General features: G+C 38.0%; 1 protein-coding gene across 1 annotated transcript in view; it reads left to right on the forward strand.

The window, feature by feature from the left end:
• TRHDE (thyrotropin releasing hormone degrading enzyme) overlaps positions 1-23,190 on the forward strand; it is a 461,351-nt gene that overhangs the window by 399,010 nt on the left and 39,151 nt on the right. The window contains exons 13-15 of the mRNA XM_069584013.1: positions 13,740-13,887; positions 16,055-16,152; positions 16,609-16,716. Coding sequence (XP_069440114.1) covers positions 13,740-13,887; positions 16,055-16,152; positions 16,609-16,716 — 354 coding nt within the window. The remainder of the gene's footprint in view (positions 1-13,739; positions 13,888-16,054; positions 16,153-16,608; positions 16,717-23,190) is intronic.

Here is a 23,190-nt window from a genome sequence, read left to right on the forward strand (position 1 = left end):
TCTGAGAGTTGAAAATTCCCTAAATCTAAAATTCCTTTTGGTACAAAGTCTCAAATAAATTGATTGCCTTGTTTCTTTATACTGTTAATGCTCTTTATACTCATTGACTCCTGTACTCTTTGTGGCTCAGCAAGTTTATTTAGCTTTGTCCTTTCTTCAAATTATCAAAAATCTCGCTAACGTTCCTGCTTCCCTAAGTCATGATTTTAAGGGGCCACAACTATCTAACTATTTTTTCCAAGATATTAATCCTTTTTTCTGTATAATGAATTATAGAGTAGAAATCCCTTTTCTATCTCATTGATAATAAAAGGTATTTTTGCCTTCCACATTTCATCTGCAACAGCATTGAGTGGCTCTTACCCTAATTTGGGATAGGGTATAATGTTATGAGAGGCAGGAAAATATCACTTTAAATCATAAAGAATTGGATTAAATATTTCATTTCTCCATAAGTAAAAATGAGTATCTCTTACTAAGATTAGGGAAGGAAAAAATGCATGACAGAAACAGAAGTTGTGTCCTTCTGACTCCCTTTTCTCTCATTCACTATTGTTGCTTGAAATTGTTTCCTTGACATGCTAGGAGCAGTTATGATTGAATTTAAGAGAACTGTGGATGACTGTTATCATTGCCAAATGAAAACACTTGGTTTCTTTGATGCAACAGAAAACGTGTAAAGAAAAACATAATGCTTGTCACATGTTGTACAGTCTATATAAGACGGTGACGGGACATTTCTCTAGCTGACAGCTGAGTGAATCGCCTCATTTTCATTGTTTAAAATGTGTTGACCAACATGCTGCCAGCCCGGCTTCCCCCTTCTGATTTAAATACATGTTTCAGAATGCCTTTGGAGGGCTGTGATCGTCTCGGATTTATGGGTGTTTGTATGTGGGGTTCTCATCACTGTACAGCACCCCTGTTGTTTTTGTGATAGAGCCTGTCTGACTGGTTTTGGATTTATGATGGAAATAATTCAGAACAGAGTAATAATTTTCCCTTGGCAATTACACTACCATTTGGTACTTTGTCCCTAAGGGGAAAATGAATGTGCTGGGATCTATCCATGAGTTTAGTGGCTCGTTGTAAGAAACAAATCAAGGTCAGAATACAAATGCAGAACAAGTGATTGTTGGATTTGGTTCTAGTTCTTCAGCCTGAAGGCTTTCCACGTTTGTGTGTGACACTTTATGGCGAACAAACTGCTCTTCCATTTCTCCTCTTTTAACGCTCACAATGACCCTGGGAGGTAAAAAATACTGTTGCTCCCATTTGTTAAGAACAAAACTGAGAATGAATACGTTGCCTTCCTTGAAGTTCACTGTTCAGCAAATATTTTTAAGCAATTTGCAATGTGAAGGTTTTATTATGTACACTGGGGCTACACAGATAAATAAAACTTAGTTCTTACTTCAATTATTCTTTTAACTATTTATTACAAAAAATTTCAAATGTATATAAAAACCTCTAGAGCTCTGTATCAAAGCCCCTATATACGTTGCTCTGTATTAGCAATTATTGACTCATCAGTCTTACTTCGTCTGTGTTCCTAAACAATCTTTCGTACTATTTTGAAGTCTAGGCATCAAACCATTTTCTCAAAATAATTTTCACTATGTATACCTTAAAAAATGAAATTATTAAACATAATGACCTAAAACTGGTATTTCCTCTAAATACCAAATATTCAGGGGGAGTCCCTAGGTGTTTGGATCTAGGGCTTTCACTGCCATGAGCTGGTTTCAATCGCTGCTAGGGGAATTGAGCTTCTTCAAGCTGCTCAGTAAAACCAAAAGAAAATGTTCAAATATTCAGGAAGTGTTCAAATTTCCAGTTGTGTCATAAATGCCATATTTTGTTTTTAAGTTTGTATGAATTAAGATCCAAATAACATTACTGTGCTGTGGTTGGTTGATATTTTTTAGTCTCTTTTAAACTATTGATTTTCTTCCTCACCTTAAAGAAATGTTTGATAAAGCATGAGGGTGTTTGTGCTATATGATTTCCCACAGTGCGTATTTTGGTGATTGCATCTCTACTCTGCGTTTTTATATGATCATCTGTGTTCTCTATCACTTATAAATCGGTAATCAAATCTAGAGGCTTAATTTAAGGCCTTTTAGTAAGTTAGCTTCAGAGTTGACTCTATATGAACACATAAAAGAAAGAGCAGTCTCTCCTTTTATGACATTTGCAGCTCTAATAAGTCACTAGAACTTACAAATGGCGATTCATTCTTTCCTTTTCAAGTTATAAAATAAATAGCTTTTCAAAGAGAAACTTGCTCTCCACTCTCCTTTGCTATTTGGTTACCCAGTGATACAGTTCTGAAGAAAAGACAGGGGAAATACCTGATTGTTTCCCTGAATTTTTCAGCATCAAAAATAATGAGCCAGTTCTCTGGTATAATGAGCCAGTTCTTTCCATAGTGACCAATTATTTTGTTTTGTTTTGCTTTAGTTAAGTACCATTTTGACCTCTGGATTTAAGTATATTTGATGAGTTTAAATCCATTGTGGTTTTTTATTCTTATTGATACTCAAAATGTCTAACTTTGGCCAGGAGCTTCTTCAAGCTGGCTTCAGAGCATGGATTAAATGGGATGCTATTGCTTCACTCTTATTAGATTTAGATTTCACAGAGATTTCGCTGTTTGGTTCCTCTTCTAAAAAGCCTCCCTACTGAGTCATGACTCATTTGCATGGCGTGGTTACACTCTCAAATGTGTTCCCCCCACCCCCATACCCAATACATCCACTTTTTGGATTATATCTTCTTGCTTAATTTTGTATCAGTCTAAAAGTTAGACCTCAGCAGTATATTTAGAAAATTACATAAGCAGTTATAGGCGCCACATATGTGTAGCAGTACCTCTGTGCATACCCTGGTGGTGGGGTTGCCTTGATTTTGAGCTTTCCTGTTGAGATTTTGAAATGAGGTGGACTATCCAAGCAGTGCCTTGCAGTCCTGTCCAGGAAGCGGTTTCTCCCATGCTTTGTATGCTTGTATTCTAGTCCTTCTTTCTTCTCAGCCTGAATTTAGAACCCCAGATCACTCTCCACAGCCTTAACTTGTCCTTTTCCCATAAGACCTTGATATGGAAAATATCTCCTGTTAATTTAAACATTTCCTCTTGTTTAAATTAAAGCTGATAATTTTATGCAATTATCTCTTTCTCTTGTAGACCATACTCAAGTACTCTGTGGTTTTTACTTCTGTCAATCATATTTCTGGACACAAAGTGTTATTGCAATGCATGGTCTTCATGATAAGTATGTTGCTGCTAACTAGAGTTAATCTTTTCAGGCCAGAGTCTGAACTGTGGGTGTTCCTTGACTTGTAGAGATTAGACATGATAATGAAGGGACCCAGGAAGTGAGGGGCAGTGATGAAGAAAGTGATTTTGGCAGAAGAGGCCCAAATGACCAAAGTCTAAAAGGTATATCTACAGTGAGTCCACTAATCCCCCACTTCAAAGGCACAGTCATGTACCAAACCAGTCTCTCTTTCCACATCTGTTCTCGTGTTGTTCTCAAGGCCCCAGAGATGACTCCCACTTGGTTTCCCCCATATTCTGATGCTTACTTTTTTAGCTAGAAGGTGGAAAAAGGAATAAAAAGTTACATTCTAGGCCTTTCAGAATAGTGGTTAAGAATATCAGGCTCGGAGCCGAAGATTGGGTTCAAATAACAGCACTACCCGTATTAGCAATATGACCCTGGAGAGCTTAGGTAACCTTTTTGAGCCTCCGTTTTGATCTGTAGGATATTAATGGTGCTCACCTCAGAAGATCATCATGAGGACAGCGTTATGTATGCGTAGCACTTGGTATACGGACCAGCACATTGGGAGTGCTGACTCAGTATTGGCCGCCACAGTAACTCACTGTCTTTTTTGCTTTATCTGAGATCAGTGGCTGATGGATGAAGCCTGAAAACATGAACTCAGGTTAACCAAGAACCACAATATTTTATAACTTGTAGCATGAGAATTCTAATTTGGGTGTTCCACCCAAGGAAAATCATCCAAGCCATGTAAAAGCATTGTGCCCGAAGATGTCCATAGTTCTGTTACTTGAGATGTGAAATATGTTTATATCCAAAATGCACAACAATGGTGAGCTTCACTTATCTTCCCAAAAGAATATTCTTGAAGTAATCTGAAAGCAATTATGAGGCATTCTCAAGAGCATGGAAAATAAACTTGTTAAATATATAAACTTACATATAATATAATAAAACCTATATAAAAAGTAAAATGTTGACATAAATTTTAGGCAAGAGGGGATATACCCAGTTATTTTTAAGTACCTTGGTTTGGGTGATATTTTTATCTTTCTTAGTTTCCTATTATTCACACATTTTTCTAAAAAAGCAGCCATGTAGGAAGTTAGAAGCTCCACTGATTTATGAACCTTTAGGTTAATGATTTGATATCCTGATGTCAGTAAACTCAAACTCTGCAAAATCATGCTGTAATTTTTTATTCTTTACCATCCCATGTACTTCTGTGGAGCACTGGAAAATTTCACTGCCTAGAAAGGATTCCATATCAACTTTAAGAATTGTATTGATATTTTCCATGGAAATTATAATCTATGTGGGTAATTTTTTCTGGTACTCTTTCAGGCTATTTTCTATATTTAAATTCTAGAATAAATCTTCTAATTAGCTCAAAGTGGAATATATAACTTCTCTTATATACAGTATATGTGTTTTTAAAATGTGTTCTTGTTTAAGTGATTTCTCAGTGATCTTCCCTTATCATCTGATGCTGTTTTTAGCAAATTGAGCAGCAATAAAAAAAAATGCATGAATAAGCTTCTAGAATTTTTTTTCCTGATACCTGCATAAGAAACTGTTTCTAAAACAAATCTCATGCATAACCTATCTTAAAAACAAAATAAAACATTATGTCTGTTTTCATGTCATCAGTTTTACTCACTAGATTATGTACCTCTCATGAATACAGTTCATATAGTAAGAGAGAGAGATCAACTGGACAACCATATTTCACTTCCTTCTCTCTTGGAAGACCACATGGCATATTTAAGTTTGCTCTCTATTCCAGTGAGTCACCCTTGTAGAGCATAAATCAGATCATGCTATTTCCTAGCTCAAAAACTTGTGGTGGCTTCTCATCATCCATAGAAAAATGATCTGAAGCCCTTAGAATTTATTAGAACTGTTATGATTTAGTGCCACCAACCTCTGCAACCTCAGGCCTTCCTCTTTGTTTCAGGCTTATTCTGTTTCATCCACAAAGTCCTTTTTGTTATCTTAAAGATCCCAAATTTGTCCCTGTCTCCGGACCTTTGAACTTGCTGTTTCCTTGGTCAGAAATCCCCTCCTCCCAGATTTATGCAAACCATTCTCTCACTTCATACAGATGTCCTCAGGGAGACCTTTCCCTAAACACCCTATTTAAATTATTTCCCCATAAATCTCCTTTCCCTAACATTGCTTACTTCCCCTTCAAAGCACTGAGATTTTATTAGGTATTTATTTGTGCCTTGGTCTGGGATGTGAAAGGAGGGCATGGCAACCCACTCCAGTATTCTTGCCTAGGAAATCCCAAAGACAGAGGAGCCTGGCGGGCTACAGTCCACCAGCTCTCAAAGAGCCGGACATGGCTGAGCACAGCATGGCATCTGGAATCTAAGTGCTGTGATTATGACATGCAAACAGATGTTAAAGGAAGAGAGAAAGAAAGCCTTTAACCCTATTTCAAAGTGGTATTTGGGGAGGGAACCACATGCAGGGGAACCATGGGAGCTTCTTGTCAGTCCTGACTTTGAATTCCAACTCTGTCAAATGAGCTTGGGAAGGTGCTTCTCTTCTACAAGTTTTAGCTATCTTAAAAAAAAGGACTTCCCTGGTGGTCTAGTGGTTAAGACTCCACACTTTCACTGTAGGGGGCACAGGGTTGCATCCCTAGTCAGGGAATGTAAATCCCACATGCAGCAAAGTGCAGCCAATATATATATATACATATAGCGCTTCCCTGGTGGCTGAGTAGTAAAGAATCTGCCTGCTTATGCAGGAGATGAGCGGTCAGTCCCTGGGTCAGAAAGATCCCCTGGAGAAGGAAATGGCAACCCACTCCAGTATTCTTGCCTGGAAATCCCATGGACACAGGAGACTGGCGGGCTACAGACCTTGAGGTTGCAAAAGATTCGCATGTGACTAAACTACTTGACAGTATGCATATGCATGTATTCTAGACAATGTATATATGCATATATGTGTGTATGTAAACACATATAGTATACATATATGTGTATGTATGCTAGACAATATAGATATGTGTGTATACATATATGTTGTTGTTCAATCGCTCAGTGACTGAATAATAACAATCTAAAAAATGGGTGTAACAGTACTGATCTTGAAGCTTTTAAGGACAATACAGTGAAACAGACTGTCATTCCATAACATATAGGTGAAGTGAAAGTTGCTCAGTCATGTTCAACTATTTGCAATCCCGTGGATATATAGTCCATGGAATTCTCAAGGCCAGAATACTGAAGTGGGTAGCCATTACCTTCTCCAGGGAACCTTCCCAACCCAGGGATCAAACTCAGGTCTCTCACATTGGAGGCAGATTCTTTGCCATCTGAGTCGCCAAGGGCATGCAGTAATTCCTCAGTCTAGGATGTCTGTGTGCGCTCAGTCACTCAGTCGTGTCTGACTCTTTCGCAACCCCATGGGCCGTAGCCTACCAGGCTCCTCTGTCCATGGAGTTCTCCAGGCGAGAATACTGGAGTGGGTGGCCATTTCCTCCTCCAAGGCATCTTCCCCTTCCAGGGATTGAATCTGTGTTTCTTACATTGGGGGGCAGATTCCTTACTACAGAGCCACCTGGGAGCTCCCTCAATATAGGATAGCTTAGCTGATAGTTTTCTAAAATGTAAAATGAACTATTAGTTGACTTTGACCATAAAGCTAAGGACTTTTTCACTTTGGGGAAAATAGCTAACATCTGTTGGCTTTTCCAACTAATGACCAAACATTGACTTTGCTTCTGAACATTATTGAGTGCCTAGAGGACCCACTATATTTACATAATGACTGATTTCTTGAGAAATTATGTTTGGAAATGAAGAAACAAGTGTGTGGGAAAAAAAGGATGGTTGTGGTTGTGATGGTGGTGGTGGTGGAACTATACAAGTTGCAAAAATTATGTTGGGATGTTTTATTGTTAATTATTAAGTATTTACTGAAGAAGGGGCCTTGGAGATCATGTAGTTTGACCCTTGTCAATTTACTGAACAGAGGAAAGACTCCTAAGCCCTCTCTCAATTTAAGTACCTGCTATGTAATAACACTTCTAGGAGACTAGGAGTCATTTGCTAATCAGAAAGAAAAGAACAGAGGTGTTGTATAATACCTCTGCTTTCTCACTGGCTATAAGGCTACTTTACTTTATTATAGACTAGTTTATTCAAAGCTATTGGTTAGATAGCAGTGGCCTTCATCTCTTCTATTATGCGTGCCATTAGTAAACAAGATGAGCAAAAATACTACAAAGGTCACTCAGACAGAATTTTCCCTGGTATCATTTAATCTTAGAAAATATTTAATTAAGAAATGGTAACAATGTTTGTTTTAATATACTTGCAAAGTGTTCTTGTTTTTAAGAACTGACATTATTGCCATGATTTAATTTAGTTTGAGTATGTTTATTTTGAACTAGATTCTGCATTAGACTATGGGTGTAAAAAGATGGGTAAAAAGCAGGTTTCTTTAGAGATCTAAGTTCAGTGAGTAAGAAGGTAGTATTAGGATAAGATTCTGATTAATATCATGATACTTATTATGAATAGGGGTGTTATCAAAGTGTATGTGAAATCATAAACTAAGTGCCTGAGTCAGTTTTGGAATTGGGCTTTCTGGAAGAAAAGGAGCAGGAGGAGAAGGGGCCATGAGAACTCTCTTTTTTGTGTGCAACTTTTCACATTCCTAATTTTGTGGGGCTACAAGGAAGTAAGCCATCTTTTGGTATACTCTGCCTCAGAACCCCCACAGATACCAAAATCCTTAGATCCCTTGTGTAAAATGGCTTGATGTATATGTCTATCCTCAGTAACTCAGTCGTGTCTGACTCTTTGCAACTCCATGGACTATAGCCTGCCAGGCTCCTCTGTTCATGGGATTTCCCAGGCAAGAATGTTGGAGTGGGTTTCCATTTTCTCTTCCAGGAGATCTTCCTGACCCAGGGATCAAACTTGGTGTCTCCTTCATTGGCAGGCAGCTTCTTTACCACTGTGCCAACTGGAAAGCCCAAGATGGCATACATAGTACTTGTATATAATTTAAATAGTCTCCAGATTGCTTATAATATTAAATATGGTATAATTGCTTCATTTATATTTGCCAGCATGCAGTGAATTCAAGTTTTGTTTTTTAGAACTTTGTAATTTTTTTTCTCAAATATTTTGATCCACAGTTGGTTGAATCCACTGATGCAGAACCTGTAGGTGTGAAGGACCAACTGTAATTTCTTCTTGTCTCTGCAGACAATGGTTTGCCAATGCCTGAACCATATCTTTGTTTTCTCTGGGAACTTATCGCAAGAACCCGTGGTTGACACAGATACCTCCTCTGTGTAGTTCCCTCTTTATTCTGTGGTGCTCTGTGGACAAGTGGGGTTTTCAGTCTCCACCACAATATCTTTCCACAAAGAGCACATAAAAGTCTTACAATAATGAATAGCAAAGAACAGTAGATAGAATAGTAAGCTTCTTAATTAAGCATTGCGGTAATTGCTTCAAACATCTATGCCCTAAGGGACAGTTATAGTCTCTTCTGCATGTATGGTGAGATATGTAGTAGGCTATTCATTGTTTTTAAATAAACATTCAATTAATGAAGACTGGAGTATGATGCTCTGAAAAGTCTGAAGGTTGTGCTTTTTACTTTTCATTAAGTTTCAAGCACCCAGAAACCAAAGGCTTTTAAAGAAAAGGTAAAATAGGTTATGTGTACAAGCCACCTATCACAGAAGATTTAAGAGTTACCATTCACAGGAATTCAAGTCGTTTTAGATCTTGGGTGAAAACAAAGCCAGCTAAGGTCAGTGCATTTTTACATCAGTTAATATAGGCTGATTTTAATGTCCTTCCTTCATAAAATATCCTCTTGCATGTCTAAAGATATATCCCATTGCAAGCTCCAGTAACTAGAGAAGGAAGAGCAGAAGGCACGTGTGCGTTGGGAGAGACACAGGGGTGGGAGGAAGAACTGTATAGGCGTCTGCAGGCAATCTTTTATCCATGGCTTAAACTTCCCCCATTTTCCTGTCTTCCCAACGGTATTTTTTTAAAAAACTATTTATTTTAATTCGAGGATGATTGCTTTACAGTGTTGTGGTGGTTTCAGCCATACATCAACATGGATCAGCCATAGGTTACACATGCCCCGCCTCCCCCCGCCCCGAGCCTCCTTCCCGCCTCCCACTCTGCCCCAGTCCCCTAGGTTGTCGCAGAGCACCAGCTCAGGCTCCCTGTGTTACACAGGAACTCCCCACTAGCTGTTTTACACATGGTAATGTATGTGTCTCAATGCTACTCTCTCAATTTGGCCCGCTCTCCTTCCACTACTGTGTCCACAAGCCTGTTCTCTATATCTGCTTCTCCATTGTTGCCCTGCAAATAAGTTCATCAGTACCATCTTTCTAAATTCCATATATATATGCATCAATATACAGTTTTTGTATTTCTCTTTCTGACTTACTTCACTGTGTATAATAGGTTCCAGTTTCATCCACCTGATTAGAATTGACTCAAATGTGTTCCTTTTTAGAGCTGAGTAATATTCCATTGGGTATATGTGCCACAACTTCCTTATCCACTCATCTGCTGATGGACATCTAGGGTGCTTCCATGTCCGAGCTATCGTAAAAAGTGCTGCAGTGAACATTGGGGCATATGTATCTTTTCCAATTATGGTTTCCTCCGCGTATATGCCCAGTAGTGGGATTATTGGTTCATATGGTAGATTTATCCCTAGTCTTTTAAGAAATCTCCATACTGTTCTCCATAGTGGCTGTATCAGTTTACATTCCTACCAACAATGCAAGAGGGTTCTTTTTTCTCCACGCCCTCTCTGGTATTTACTTGTTTGTAGATTTTTTTGATGATGGCCATTCTGACTGGTGTGAGGTGATACCTCATTTTAGTTTTGATTTGCATTTCTATAATTATTACTGATGTTGAGCATCTTTTCACATGTTTGTCCCATTGTTTTGATTCGTAACTAATTTCTTATGCCAAGCCTCACCTCAAGAGTAGAGAAGATATCATCTACAGCTTCTTCCTAAAAGAGGAATAACCCATATAGTTATACATGCACTATTCTTTAAAAATTTGTCCCCGCCCCCCCCCCCCATCACATTTTCTAGTAGCATTTCCCTGTGATGATGCAAATTTAAGGAAACTGCATTTCAGCATCAGGACCCTAAGTGTGCTTCCTACTGGGCTGATTACTTAGAGCTAATATAGTGTTCCATTCACTAGGATTCCACACACTTCTCCTATATTGATTGCATTATCAGTAGTACTAATCACACATATCATTACCAGCCAATTACACAAGCACATATCTAAACTAGGTAACTTATTCACCAACGTTATCTGTTACAAGTCTTAATTTTGTAATGAAGTTGATTATCCTCTTACCCAATTGAGTATAGCTACATACTTTGATCTAGCAGGCTAAATGCAAGTTTATTGAATTATATAGTAGATAATTACTTACATATGTTTGTAACAACACAAAATGAGGGCAATTTGAGAGTAATCTGTTTCTTATTCTATTTAAAGAAGGCAATAGAGAAGGTTAATTGTTTTAAATAAAACAGACCCAAAGATACATTTGGATTAAAAAGAAAAAGCAATAAAAGTGTACTTCCTGCACACAAAACAGAATTGGGTATGAGAACTGGTACTTAGGGATGCAGTCACTCAGACCCCCAGGTAGGGTTCTCACATATTCAGCATAAGAGTTCCGTTCAGGGTCACTCTGAAGGATTCATTTTAGGGAAAAAGGACATGGAGGACTAAAGAAGGTGTCTATGGGCTGACCTTGACAGTGAGGAATGCTAATACTCTATAGGCTACAGTTTAGTCACATGACCACAACTAGCTACCAAGGAAATGAGAATTATCCTTTATTCCAGGAAGTGGAACAGGGCATAGATTTTGGTGCACAGTTAGCAATTTTTGCCTTAAGGACTCAAAGCATAACTTGCTCTATTTCTTGATTTAATGAATACTTCACTTGCCTTGGTCATTGCTTAAATTTCTCTTAGGCTTGCTTTGATTTAATTTTATTACACTACGTCAAATGTCCTATAAAACCTGGATTCAAGCTCTGACTCTTAGAAGACTTATACATATCAAACAGCTGAATAATGGGGAACATAAAAATGAAAAAGCATTTTTTTCAAAAATTTTATGTAAACACATTATGCCCTTGTTGTGGTGATGATTTTTTTAAGCAGGCTAAAATATAGGTAAGTGGGTTTGAATAAAAGTGTTAGCTTCAAAACCTAAAAAAAGATATCACCTAGTTCAAGCCTCTTATTTCACAGATAAGGAATGTGAGGCTTGGAGAGATGGACGGACCTGATTGTACAGCGAGCACTCAGGCTTTCAGGCTCTTCCTCAGTTTCAGGCTCTTTTTTCTGCACCAAGTCTCTTTTCATAACATTATTTGTCATATTTTTATTTGTAGTCATATTGCTTCCAAAACATAAGTCATTGAAAGATGTCCATCCATTTATAAGGAAGAAATAATATGCAATATATTATAACTGACAAGAGGTAGTGTGTTTAAATCCATGAGAAAATAGACACAAACACCTTTCTTGATTTTCCAAACTCATCTGAAGGACCCTAATAAATTAGCTACTTACTAAAGGTTCTTTTAAAAAAAATACATAATTTTTTCTTATTTCCTCAATAAAAGAATAATGGGTTCTAGATAAATCTTCTTCAACTCTAAAATTATCTAATCCATGGCATGCAGATTTTATAATTTTAAAGAAGGCAAATTTGTGATCACCATGCTAGTTAAGATCTAGGATTAAAAGTTCAGAAAAAACAAATTATGAAATACGAAATACTGGAAGCTGTGTTATTTTTAAGGAAGAAAACCACATCATTACTTTTACAACCCCTGTAGGCAAAATTTGACTGTTTTATTATGCTACATTAGCAAAAATATGAAGTTTTGTTTCTTATTTAATTACTATTGCCTTAGCCTAATTTCACGCTATTTTTGTAAGGATGTATAAAATAGAAAGTGGACAAGGAAAGTGGCACAAACCTAGGTGGAGTCTAAGGCATACAAACTTCAGGGAATTTTATGGAACTGTGGAAATTCGGGGTTATTTTCACCATTCTTATTTATGTCAGGTGTTAGCTATGGTTGATCTTATACCAAGAGTGAATCAAAATCATTAGAGTGATGATGTGTATGTTCATTTATTAAATCCAAAGAAAACTGAAGCAGAATCTTCAGAGTTGGTTTTCATTATGAACATTATAGACACAGCTGCAAGTTAATATTTGTGCATAGAGTAGTTTTTGCTTATCACGTTAGTAAAGACTAAATAATCTGGCAAACTTGCTGGAAATGAAGATGAGAAGACTTTGCTCCCTCCCTGTCCACCTTCTACCAAACATAAATAAAAAAATCCATCTAATTTTGTGATGCCATAAAAAATAATGGTGTGAAATGTAAGTAAAGAAGAGAACCAGGCTTTGCTTGCCTTCATATTTACCTGTCCCCTGTGTTAGGAATCTATATTCAGTTGATTATTAATGTAAAAAATCAGCAAATGCATGGTGTCACCCTGTGTATACATCAGGGACTTTAAGGCTAAGACCATCTTTTAATGTACTCCATACTGTATTTCATATTGCTTTGATCTGTGAGGATTTTCTATGCAGTCCACTGTAGTGTAGGGATATTCGCTTCTTTTGGATCCCTCTTTGAATATACCCTCTTTAAAAGTGGGCTGCATGTGATCAGACAGTTTTTAAAAGCTACTGTTTCATATTTTCCAAAGAATCTGACGTTGGTCCCCATGGTGACATAGCACCTATTGAAAATAATAAAGAGGAAGAGTCTATTTTTTTAACATTTTTTGTAATTTAATCTTTAACTGCTCTTCTTCACAGGTGCTATATTGATAGAATTGTTTTTAATAGGAAGTTTTGAAAAATGTTTGTATGGTAATGTAACAAATACAGTCAAAACTGGAAGTTGCTATTTTAATTTGATTATCCTTTTGGGGACAACCTGGATTAAATGTCATTATACAGAAGTACATGAAAAGTAAAACAAATGCATTGAGAACCCAGAATTTCATTTCAGTAATCAATTATTTTCAATGACTCATGACCTCTGAATGGTTTCCATGAAGAAAATACCTAGAGTTGATTTTATTCAAGTCCCACCATTCTTTCCTTTTTAAAAACATGCATGCTGATATTTTTGTGTTCATGCAAATTTTTTACTCACTAACTCTGTATATATTAAGGGGCATTGGCATCCTGAGTAGGACTATATTTAAAAAGTGAGTAATTTTATTCTTATAGTTCTGAGTATGGCTTCTTTATACTGTGATGAATCTTGCTTTCTGCCTTTTATTTGCATACATAAAATCTTCATTTTTGCCTCATCATGTATCTTTTCTGCATATAATTAACATTAAATTTTTTTGTGCAGAGCTGGGTATTTGCCTCAGAATATTCCCCTGGAGATTATCAGATACCTGTCTGAGGAAAAGGATTTTCTTCCTTGGCATGCTGCCAGCAGAGCTCTTTATCCTCTAGATAAATTACTGGACCGCATGGAGAAATACAACGTCTTCAATGTAAAAAGATATATTTTCTTCTTTCTTCTTTTCAGAAGATAAACTGTTTTCTCATTATCTACTATGTTCAACTTGATCCCAAGTTATTTTAGTTTCTTCTAATTTGTGTTATCATTTTTGTTCTGATTTTCTGCATGACACTAATGGCAAATTCTGAAGAAAGAAATGGAATACAAGCTACTTTTTTTTTTTTTTTCTGGCCTAAAAGTGTCAGTTAAGCTTAAATGCCTCAGAATTTAAGAATAAATATACATAACAAATCCTTAAAGTTCAAACTTACTTCCCTAGAGTTAAAGGGTTCTGTGTTCACAAAGGACTTAACCTGGGAGAGGGATGCAAAAATCTTCACAGAATAAAGACAGTTTCAGTAAAGATTCTTAGTCATTATTTTTATCCAAAGGGGCATAGTAAATTCAATTCACTTCCTTAATTAACAAGGTTAAGATCAACATTGAGGCAAAAGCCCATTCATAATTGGGTCCAAGGAGATATAGGAGAGCAAACAACAGCTAATCCAAATAGACCTGAAGACATGGCAAACATTCCAATATGTTACTTGACCAGATTTCCTAAGCCTAAGGGCTGGAAATGGGGAAGGCAATGGCACCCCACTCCAGGACTCTTGCCTGGAAAGTCACATGGACGGAGGAGCCTGGTGGGCTACAGTCCATGGGGTCGCTAAGAGTCAGACACGACTGAGCGACTTCACTTTCACTTTTCACTTTCATGCATTGGAGAAGGAAATGGCAACCCACTCCAGTGTTCTTGCCTGGAGAATCCCAGGGACGGGGGAGCCTGGTGGGCTGCCTTCTATGGGGTCACACAGAGTCAGACACGACTGAAGCGACTTAGCAGCAGCAGCAAGGGCTGGAAAACCAAACTTGCACAGCTGACCCCATCTAATCTAATGCAATAATCATTTTGAATAGCATTAGGGTTAAGTACTGCTAATGAGCTTTTGATTCCAAAATTTCTTATCACCAGTGAAGTTTTGCATGCGAGAATGTATCTCTGTAACTCCTATCACCATTGAGCATTATTTATTTTCCTTTTACTTATTTGAAGGCTCTGCTCTGTGTCTTATAAAATTTTCCTAATTTATAACATACTGGCTCTGCTAATTAACCTATGAATTTGAAATGACTCGAGGCAAGATGGCTCTGACATGAAAGCTGTTTATTAGAGTCATCTAAATAGTGTGGTGTCCATAAGAGTTGCTTTTTTAAATCGTATCCTAAGCCTGCATGAAAGCACCTTGGCTTTAACAGTTTTTTTAATGAGGATAATCTTGGCTTGACTGTTCATTGTTATCAGTTTTGTTTTAGTCTGCCTTTGCAGCAGATGTGCATACAAGTGTCAGTACAGTTATGGAGTCTATCATTTTTATCTGCTGGAGAAAGGCTTATTACCCTTCTCTTTTCTCCTTAACACAGAGACACTGTAATATTCACTTATGTAAAACAAATTTACATTCTTGTGTATATTTGTACTTTAGAATAGTATATCATGTCAGACACTTCATTTCCAGTAAAAGTTAAGAATTGTTTTACTGTAATTTCAGTGTTTTCCTTCCTTTGTCAAAATTCAAGGACCACATTAAAATGAGGAGAACATATCTTACATTACTACTAATATTTAATTATATCATTAGATGAATGGATTTTGACTTTGAAATATTAATAGTGCATCATTTTACTAAAGAGTGAATCTCTTTTTTGTGCCAGGTTCAACAAGGCTAGGCTTATCTAATAGTTTTGCATTAAATAGGGTCTATTTACATAAAATGATAAAGATTAGGTACTCATTTTCACAAACTATATCTACATACATATGTAACTATGTATACACGGATTCATTATCAATATTCCTTAGTTTCTTTTTCGCTACAAAAATTGTCATCTCAAATATTTAATAGTGAAAATTGCTTAATTTGTCAATAGGCAGTAAAGAGCAGACTTCCACCATTGCAACTGTATTTTATATTTATTTTCTATGTTTGAAATACTAAGTCGAATGAAATTATAATAAAGCTTTACCATACCCATTATTTTACGGACATTCAAAGTAGGTTCATTTGGAAAATATTTTAAGTTACATATAATTTCAGTTGTCAGAGCAAAGTGATTTGAAAGTAACATTATCTTTATTTCTCCTACTCTTCATTTAGGAATATATTTTAAAGCAAGTTGCGACGACGTACATCAAGCTTGGTTGGCCAAAAAACAATTTTAATGGATCTCTTGTCCAAGCGTCCTACCAACATGAGTACGTTTTATTTTCTTATTTGCTTCCCCCCAGAACCGCACAGTGACACACCGCTAGAAGCACTGTGGCTGTAGCAGCGTGAGACGACCTTTCATCCTGCATCTTTCATTTCCCTTCCCCAGAAGGACTGCTGGTGGACAGCACGGTTTCCACCACCTGGTACTGAGAACAAAGGCTTTTCTTGGCCGTGTTTTAATTTAAAATCTGCCTTTACTGGTAAAGTTGAGATCTGAACCTAGACCCCTCACTCCTAGAGAGCTGTTTGCAGAGAAGACGTTTTTATGCACAACTCCCACCCTGCTCAAGTATCTCTTACTCAGCAAAATGGAATCCCCGTGTCTGAAAATGGTTTTGTGCTGATTATTCACATATGGACTGTAATGTAGGGTAATGAGTTACCCTTTCTCTCCAGATAGTAACACTGTTGGTTTTTCCTTTCCTTTCGATGATGCCTAGAGAACTACGCAGAGAAGTTATAATGCTGGCATGTAGTTTTGGCAACAAGCACTGTCACCAACAAGCATCAACACTTATTTCAGATTGGATTTCCAGCAACAGGAACAGGTAAGCTGAAGCAAATCCTATTCTTCTGATATGATATGTACTACTTTCAGATTCTGAGTGGATGCATTACAATCATTAACTGGAGAGAAACAAGACGATATAAAAACACTGCAGAACTTTGTTTCAGGTTCACAGATTACCAAGCAGCCACACGGAAGCCACAGTGTACATCTCTCTGGAATATTTTATCTAGTTTTAAACTACCTTAAGACAGGCCCTTATTCTTCATATATAGAGTGCCACCTTATTTTGAATCCTGATAGCTTTGCTGTCCCATGAAAACAAAATAATTGAATTTAGGTCAAACTCTCAAGTTCCTTAGAAAGGTTGTGGTATTTATTTATAAAACAACTGTGAGCATTTGATAGAAATAAAGCAGCACAGCAAATGTTAATTGTAAAACCTAAAGACAAAAATGTTATGAAAAACCTTTAGTCTTTCAGTGACCTTTGATAGAAACCTTAAACTTGTGTCTTATCTTGGAATTTCACAGTACAGTATTTTCATATATTATATGAGGTTAAAAATATTTGATAGAATTATTTTCGACTTAAATATTATACTAAATGTCATTTAATGTTAATGAAAAAATATGAAGCATAAACAAAATCAAAGATCAGTGATTTTCATACTATAGTTTTAAAAAATATTTTAGGTGTATTTGAATTTCCAAACATCATTATGTTCCATTTCTTTTTACACTCTGGGGAATTTTTAATCACACTTCTCCAGTCTTTGCCACCTTGTTAAGGAGAGTCTGATCAGAAGGGTGAGGATTTAAGGAAAAATTAGTTCAGAAGATTCTATTTTACATGTTTCAGGGGGCTTGTTCCTGGTGTCAGTGGCTGAGACAGCCCCGTGGGCAACAGAAGGAGGCTTGTTGTAGAAGAACATTGGGAACCACAGAGAGCATAATTTGTTTATGGAACAAAATGGTATTTGTCTTGCTGAGAGTTGTTTAGGTTTAAACTTATATCTGACTCCAGATCAAAATGTAGCTTTCCTGCTTTAAAAGTTTGTGAGGGAAATCTTTCACTGCATTACTTAGTAATTAGTCATAATCTCTCACTTTCTCTAGAGTTTTCCTCTTTTCTTTTTAAGTCAATCCTTGTTGGCCATACACTGAGCTAAGAAGGAAAATATTTTATTACTATCATCTCTCAATGGAACCGTCATATACTAGAAGACAGTGATTAAATTCCTCATCACTCTGCTCTAGAACTATACATCTTCATTTTTTAAAACTTATCCTTTTTGCTAAGCCCTCTAAAACCTTTTATGCAACACTGATGAAGCTCAGTCGTGTCCGACTCTTTGTGACCCCATGTCCTGTAGCCTACAAGGCTCCTCCGTCCATGGAATTTTCCAGGCAAGAGTACTGGAATGGGTTGCCATTTCCTTCTCCAGGATATCTTCCTGACCCAGGGGTTGAATCCGGGTCTCCCGCATTGTAGGCAGATGCTTTACAGTCTGAGCCACTAGGAAACCTTTTATATTAGTCTTAAAATGTTATTTTAAAATCTTTTCCTGTTTTTTTTTTTTTTTTTTTACCACCCCCTTCAATGCTATCACATTTAATCGGGCTATGAAAACTTAAACATTTATCCAAAATCAATACATCTAAAATGTGACCAAGATATTTAATCATATATACATTCAAGGAAAAAAAAGTGAAATATACTCTTTGACAATTGTGGTCTCAACTTTCCACCCTTCTGCTTTTTTGTTTGATTCTTTGATTGTTTTATTTGGCAATTTGACTTAAACGTGCTAAATTGCTTCAGTCGTGTCATGAACTACAGCCCACCAGGCTCCTCTGTCCAAGTCTTCCCAGGCAACAATACTGCAGTAAGTTACCATTTCCTTCTCCAGAGGATTTTCCTGACTGAGGAATCAAAGGCATGTCTGTCACTTCTCCAGCATTGGCAGGCAGGTTCTTTACCACTAGCGCCACCTGAAAAGCCCCTTATTTGGCTATAGACAGGAGAAGGCAATGGCACCCCACTCCAGTACTCTTGCCTGGAAAATCCCATGGACGGAGGAGCCTGGTAGGCTGCAGTCCATGGGTCGCGAATGACCGAGTGACTTCACTTTCACTTTTCACTTTCATGCATTGGAGAAGGAAATGGCAGCCCACTCCAGTGTTCTTGCCTGGAGAATCCCAGGGTTGGGGGAGCCTGGTGGGCTGCCGTCTATGGGGTCACACAGAGTCGGACACGACTGGAGCAACTTAGCAGCAGCAGAGCAGGTGCTTTTTCTCAGAACTGATAGCTCTGTTTGAACCTTTTCATGAATTTGCTCATACTTACGTACATTCTTACTATTTTATTAGAACTGAACTTATACCACTGTATTACCATAATTTCTCTAAGGAGTATTCAAGCCTGATATCATTTTCTACATTTAAAAATATAACTATCGGGAAAATTCTATCTTTAAAATAATTCATTTATTTAATGAAATTTTATTGAGCAATTCTCAGTAGCAGCTTTCACTTTCATGCATTGGAGAAGGAAATGGCAACCCACTCCAGTGTTCTTGCCTGGAGAATCCAAGGGATGGGGGAGCCTGGTGGGCTGCTGTCTCTGGGGTCGCACAGAGTCAGATACGACTGACGTGACTTAACAGCAGCAGCAGCAGTAGCAGCTGGTAAACAAAAAACAAAGAGAAGATGCGAAGCTCAAAATTCATAGGAGATACAGCTCTGTAAACAAATAGTGGTACTTTGAAGCAAGAACCAAGCATAAGACAGTGTGTGAACCCACAGAAGAGGGAGGTTGCTGCCTGGGAGACCCTGTGTTCTGCCTTATGAAGAGTGAGTGGGACTTAGTTAGAGGACCAGGCGCATGAGGCAGGGCTGCGTGTATATGAGAATGTTATGGGGTGGTAGGGGTCCCAAACAAAAGGGAGGTGCGTGGGTTGATGTTTAGTTTTAAAGAGTACAGCAGTTTTTGACTTGTGAGTTTGAACCCTCTATCACTTCCATAGTTCAGTTCAGTCGCTCAGTCCTGTCAGACTCTTTGCAACCCCATGAGTCACAGCATGCCAGGCCTCCCTGTCCATCACCAACTCCCAGAGTTCCCTCAGACTCATGTCCATTGAGTCAGTGATGCCATCCAGCCATCTCATCCTCTGTCGTCCCCTTCTCCTCCTGCCCCCAATCCCTCACAGCATCAGAGTCTTTTCCAATGAGTCAACTCTTCGCATGAGGTGGCCAAAGAACTGGAGTTTCAGCTTTAGCATCATTCCTTCCAAAGAAATCCCAGGGCTGATCTCCTTCAGAATGGACTGGTTGGATCTCCTTGCAGTCCAAGGGACTCTCAAGAGTCTTCTCCAACACCACAGTTCAAAAGCATCAATTCTTCAGCACTCAGCCTTCTTCACAGTCCAACTCTCACATCCATACATGACCACTGGAAAAACTATAGCCTTGACTAGACGGACCTTAGTTGGCAAGGAAATGTCTCTGCTTTTGAATACGCTGTCTAGGTTGGTCATAACTTTTCTTCCAAGGAGTAAGCGTCTTTTAATTTCATGGCTGCAATCACCATCTGCAGTAATTTTGGAGCCCCCCAAAATAAAGTCTGACATTGTTTCCACTGTTTTCCCATCTATTTCCCAAGAAGTGATGGTACTGGATGCCATGATCTTCCTTTTCTGAATGTTAAGCTTTAGGCCAACTTTTTCCCTCTCCACTTTCACTTTCATCAAGAGGCTTTTTAGTTCCTCTTCACTTTCTGCCATAAGGGTGGTATCATCTGCATATCTGAGGTTATTGATATTTCTCCCGGCAATCTTAATTCCACCTTGTGTTTCTTCCAGTCCAGCGTTTCTCATGATGTACTCTGCATATAAGTTAAATAAGCAGGGTGACAATATACAGCCTTGACGTACTCCTTTTCCTATTTGGAACCAGTCTGTTGTTGTTCCATGTCCAGTTCTAACTGTTGCTTCCTGACCTGCATACAGATTTCTCAAGAGACAGGTTCAGTGGTCTGGTATTCCCATCTCTTTCAGAATTTTCCACAGTTTATTGTGATCCACACAGTCAAAGGCTTTGGCATAGTCAATAAAGTAGAAATAGATGTTTTTCTGGAACTCTCTTGCATTTTTGATGATCCAGTGGATGTTGACAATTTGAGTTCTGGTTCCTCTGCCTTTTCTAAAACCAACTTGAACATCAGGGAGTTCAGGGTTCATGTATTGCTAAAGCCTGGCTTGGAGAATTTTGAGCATTACTTTACTAACGTGTGAGATGAGTGCAATTGTGCAGTAGTTTGAGCGTTCTTTGGCATTGCCTTTCTTTGGAAGTGGAATGAAAACTGACCTTTTCCAGTCCTGTGGCCACTGCTGAGTTTTCCAAATTTGCTGGTATATTGAGTGCAGCACTTTCACAGCATCATCTTTCAAGATTTGAAATAGCTCAACTGGAATTCCATCACCTCCACTAGCTTTGTTCATAGCGATGCTTTCCAAGGCCCACTTGACTTCACATTCCAGGTTGTCTGGTTCTAGATTATTGATCACACCATCATGATTATCTGAGTTGTGAAGATCTTTTTTGTATAGTTCTTCTGTGTATTCTTGCCACCTCTTCTTAATATCTTCTGCTTCTATTAGATCCATACCATCTGTCCTTTATCAAGCCCATCTTTGCATGAAATGTTCCCTTGGTATCTCTAATTTTCTTGAAGAGATCTCTAGTCTTTACCATTCTGTTGTTTTCCTCTATTTCTTTGCATTGATCCCTGAAGAAGGCTTTCTTATCTCTTCTTGCTATTCTCTGGAACTCTGCATTCAGATGCTTGTATCTTTCCTTTTCTCCTTTGCTTTTCACCTCTCTTCTTTCACAGTTATTTGTAAGGCCTCCCCAGACAGCCATTTTGCTTTTTTGCATTTCTTTTCCATGGGGATGGTCTTGATCCCTGTTTCCTATACAGTGTCATGAACCTCATTCCATAGTTCATCAGGCACTCTATCTATCTGATCTAGGCCCTGAAATCTATTTCTCACTTCCACTGTATAATCATAAGGGATTTGATTTAGGTCATACCTGAATGGTCTAGCAGTTTTCCCTACTTTCTTCAATTTGAGTCTGAAATTGATAATAAGGAGTTCATGATTTGAGCCACAGTCAGCTCCTGGTCTCGTTTTTGTTGACTGTATAGAGCTTCTCCATCTTTGGCTGCAAAGAATATAATCAATCTGATTTCGGTGTTGCCCATCTGGTGATGTCCATGTGTAGAGTCTTCTCTTGTGTTGTTGGAAGAGGGTGTTTGCTATGACCAGTGCATTTTCTTGGCAAAACTCTATTAGCCTTTGCCCTGCTTCATTCTGCATTCCAAGGCCAAATTTGCCTGTTACTCCAGGTGTTTCTTGACTTCCTACTTTTGCATTCCAGTCACCTATAATGAAAAGGACATCTTTTTAGCAACCCCTTATAAATGGAAGTGTCAGCTCATTTCAGTTCTTATAACTATTGGGCTTATTTGTGGTACAGTAGTTAAATGGGGCCTAATTCTTTAAGTTTCTTTTGTTATTTCCTTCATTGTTTTTACATGGTCGTGTTTTGCTTCTTTTTGTGACTGGGCAAGTAAACCTGCTCAGTGAAACTAACTCTGTGTTTACTAAGAAATACTCAAGCAACCAGCCAAATGACATGCCCCAGCATACACAAGTGACCTCCTGCAGGAAGTGTACATGACGCTTACGGGGCTGGCTGTGTGTGAGATCAGAGGTTTCATCTGTAGTTTTGAAGTGACAGCTCAGTAATAAAACAATAATGTACCCTGTAATTGGTGCTGAGTTTAACTTTCCTAAATTGAGTCAGTTAAGGGGAGGGTTAGGTTTCTTTTTAAATGTGCCTGAAGTAGTAGACCAGTTTTGTTTGCTTGTTTTTGTTTGATTGGAACCTTAAAAATCATCTTAAAAGACTCTCCAAAGGTAATGTTAAAGTGAAAGTATTAGTTGCTCCATCATGTCTGACTCTTTGCGACCCCATGGACTGTCGCCCGCCAGGCTCCTCTGTCCGTGGGATTTCCCAGGCAAGGATACTGGGGTGGGTTGTCAGTTAATTCTCCAGGGCATCTTTCCGACCCAGGGAATGAACCCAGATCTCGTGCATTGCAGGCAGATTCTTTATTGTCTGATCCACAAGGTAATATCATAACATACTAAAAAATTTTGGTCAGTGAGATGCTATATATTTGTGCTAATAAATCTAAAGGACAAGGAGTCCTGCAAGACGCAGCAGTTGCAAAGATCTGTGCTGCTTGTTACTATACAGCCTGGTCCTGATACACTGGGGAGACAGGTCAAATCAGTGGCACTGGAAAATAGAATGGAAAGTTGGTGCAAGGATGGCTAATGGATCCAAAAAGTGCAACGAAAGGCTAGAGGTGGTAGTGGCAATGAAAAAAATTCAAGAATTACAGTGAATGAGTCAACATTCTGATCTCTTAAAATATTCAAATG

The sequence above is a fragment of the Ovis canadensis genome, chromosome 3 (assembly GCF_042477335.2).
Source record: "Ovis canadensis isolate MfBH-ARS-UI-01 breed Bighorn chromosome 3, ARS-UI_OviCan_v2, whole genome shotgun sequence".
Classification (NCBI taxonomy): domain Eukaryota; kingdom Metazoa; phylum Chordata; class Mammalia; order Artiodactyla; family Bovidae; genus Ovis; species Ovis canadensis.